Source organism: Triticum dicoccoides, chromosome 2B (genome assembly GCF_002162155.2).
Source record: "Triticum dicoccoides isolate Atlit2015 ecotype Zavitan chromosome 2B, WEW_v2.0, whole genome shotgun sequence".
Taxonomy (NCBI): Eukaryota; Viridiplantae; Streptophyta; class Magnoliopsida; order Poales; family Poaceae; genus Triticum; species Triticum dicoccoides.
In genome coordinates, this window is record NC_041383.1 from 8180715 (window position 1) to 8182523 (window position 1809).

The 1809-nt window shown below is 45.2% G+C and overlaps 1 protein-coding gene across 1 annotated transcript; it reads right to left on the reverse strand.

The window, feature by feature from the left end:
• Positions 1 to 695: 695 nt before the first annotated feature.
• Positions 696 to 1809, reverse strand: LOC119360162. Its single transcript, XM_037625922.1, has 2 exons — positions 1618 to 1809; positions 696 to 1337 (listed from the first exon to the last, which is right to left on the reverse strand). Exons 1-2 carry the CDS (start codon positions 1807 to 1809, stop codon positions 744 to 746), a joined length of 786 nt encoding a protein of 261 aa, XP_037481819.1. The 3' UTR covers positions 696 to 743.

Genomic DNA, 1809 nt, shown 5'->3' on the forward strand with positions numbered 1-1809 from the left:
CATGCCATCAAATGCGGCGTCATCGATCAGTGGCTGGCCGCACGGGAGCGGGGATTCCTTCCCAGAGGGATAGCAGAACCAAGCAGCCAACATGACGAAGTGAGGTTCATAACGGAGAGGGAATACCGTACCATCCCCGGCACCATGCAACCGGCAAACCCATCGAACAGCGAGCTTGCGCACGTGGAGTGAACGGAAGAATGTGTAAGAAGGAAGTCGACATCTATACACTACACGGCATTTACGTGCTCTCAGTTGGAGTTGGTGTTCAGAAGGATTAGCTTAAAGATGCAGTTTCTCGCCTAGGTTCGCAACTGGAGTTAGTGTTCAGGAGGGTTGGTTTTAGACCTGCAGCTTTCTAGGCTGGTATGTTTTTGTTTTTCAGATAGAAGGAACACTAGTAGGAAGTTGATGAGGTCTGTGATTTCTAGCTGCTGCCCTGTACTAGTGTTCAAAGCCCTTGTGGGTTGTGAGCTGTGATGTGGTTCATTGTCCTAATAACATCCTATATATGAAATGCATGTGCCAGAATCGAAGTGATGACATACACTTTGTCTGTTCCTCCTACTTCAAAGCTCATGCCAGATACAGGATATAATTCTTACCCTCACCCAGTCATAAAGAACAGTGATAGTTAAGCTTCCACCAAATGCATCGGGGGCATATCTAGTACGACAGCATATACAGAGCACACCCATCTTAATTTGGATATAGCACGAATGTTCAACCAGGAACATAGGGAATCAGCGATGCACAATGGACCAAGTGACCTTCACCAGCATCTTATTGTCGCCGCAGGTGATCTTCTCTTCATCAACTTCATAGCCGCCGCGCTTCGGAGTGAACTCGACAGTGCTGACACCACCTGCAGTGACGGCAACAGTCAACAGCAGCGTCTCATCAACCGATACACTGATCACGCGGCGCGCTGTTTGCATGACTCCACCCTCACCAGCTGTCAGCATCCCAGCAAGTTTGCTATCATGTAGCATAATGTCACATGGAAAGCTGCTGGTGCGAGCGATGATTCTCCCATGGAAATTATCAGGTTCCGCCTCAAGGATCCTGACCTCAACGGTGCCCTCCACTGCCTTCCTTACAAACGTGTAGTTCAAATCCAATGTGCTGTGCATGCTGACAAGCTTTTCTGTTTGAACCTTGTATTTCGTTGGAAATGACAGTCTGGAGATGCCATTAATCTCCATTAAGCCTTTGCTAACCCTCTCGTCATTCACCTTTCTGCCGTTCACATCCTTAACCTTCAGATCAACTTCAAAGATTATTGAATCAAATATCATCAGTCCTCTCTTCGGGCCAGTCAAAACCAACGGATCATTCTACAAAGCAAGTAATTTGAATAAACATGTACGGTGTTCATTTAGCTCCCTTTGTTTGAATGATAAAACAAGATTAATTTCCGTAGCATTCTGGTTTACTGCTAAAATTGTTTGATTTAAGGAAAATAATTGAAGTATTGGTGGTACTTAAAATCAACACTATATGGGTATACTAGTCTCTTCTTAGATACTTGGCATATACTTATGTCGCAATTACACTTGGGGTAAAACTGGAAAAAAGCTGTTGGAATTTACCAATTGGGGTTAAAACCAATAATACCTTGGAGCTGATGTTCTGGGAATCGTCCTTGGCACGCTGGAATAAGTAGACGCGTTTGCGATCCAGACTGTCCCTGGCTATGATGGTGCCGTAGACATTGAGCGGGTATCCATAGTCGGAGGAAGCGATATTGACTGAGACAATATTAGCCGAGTTACACATCCGGAACACAAATAGGAAAACAAATGACAT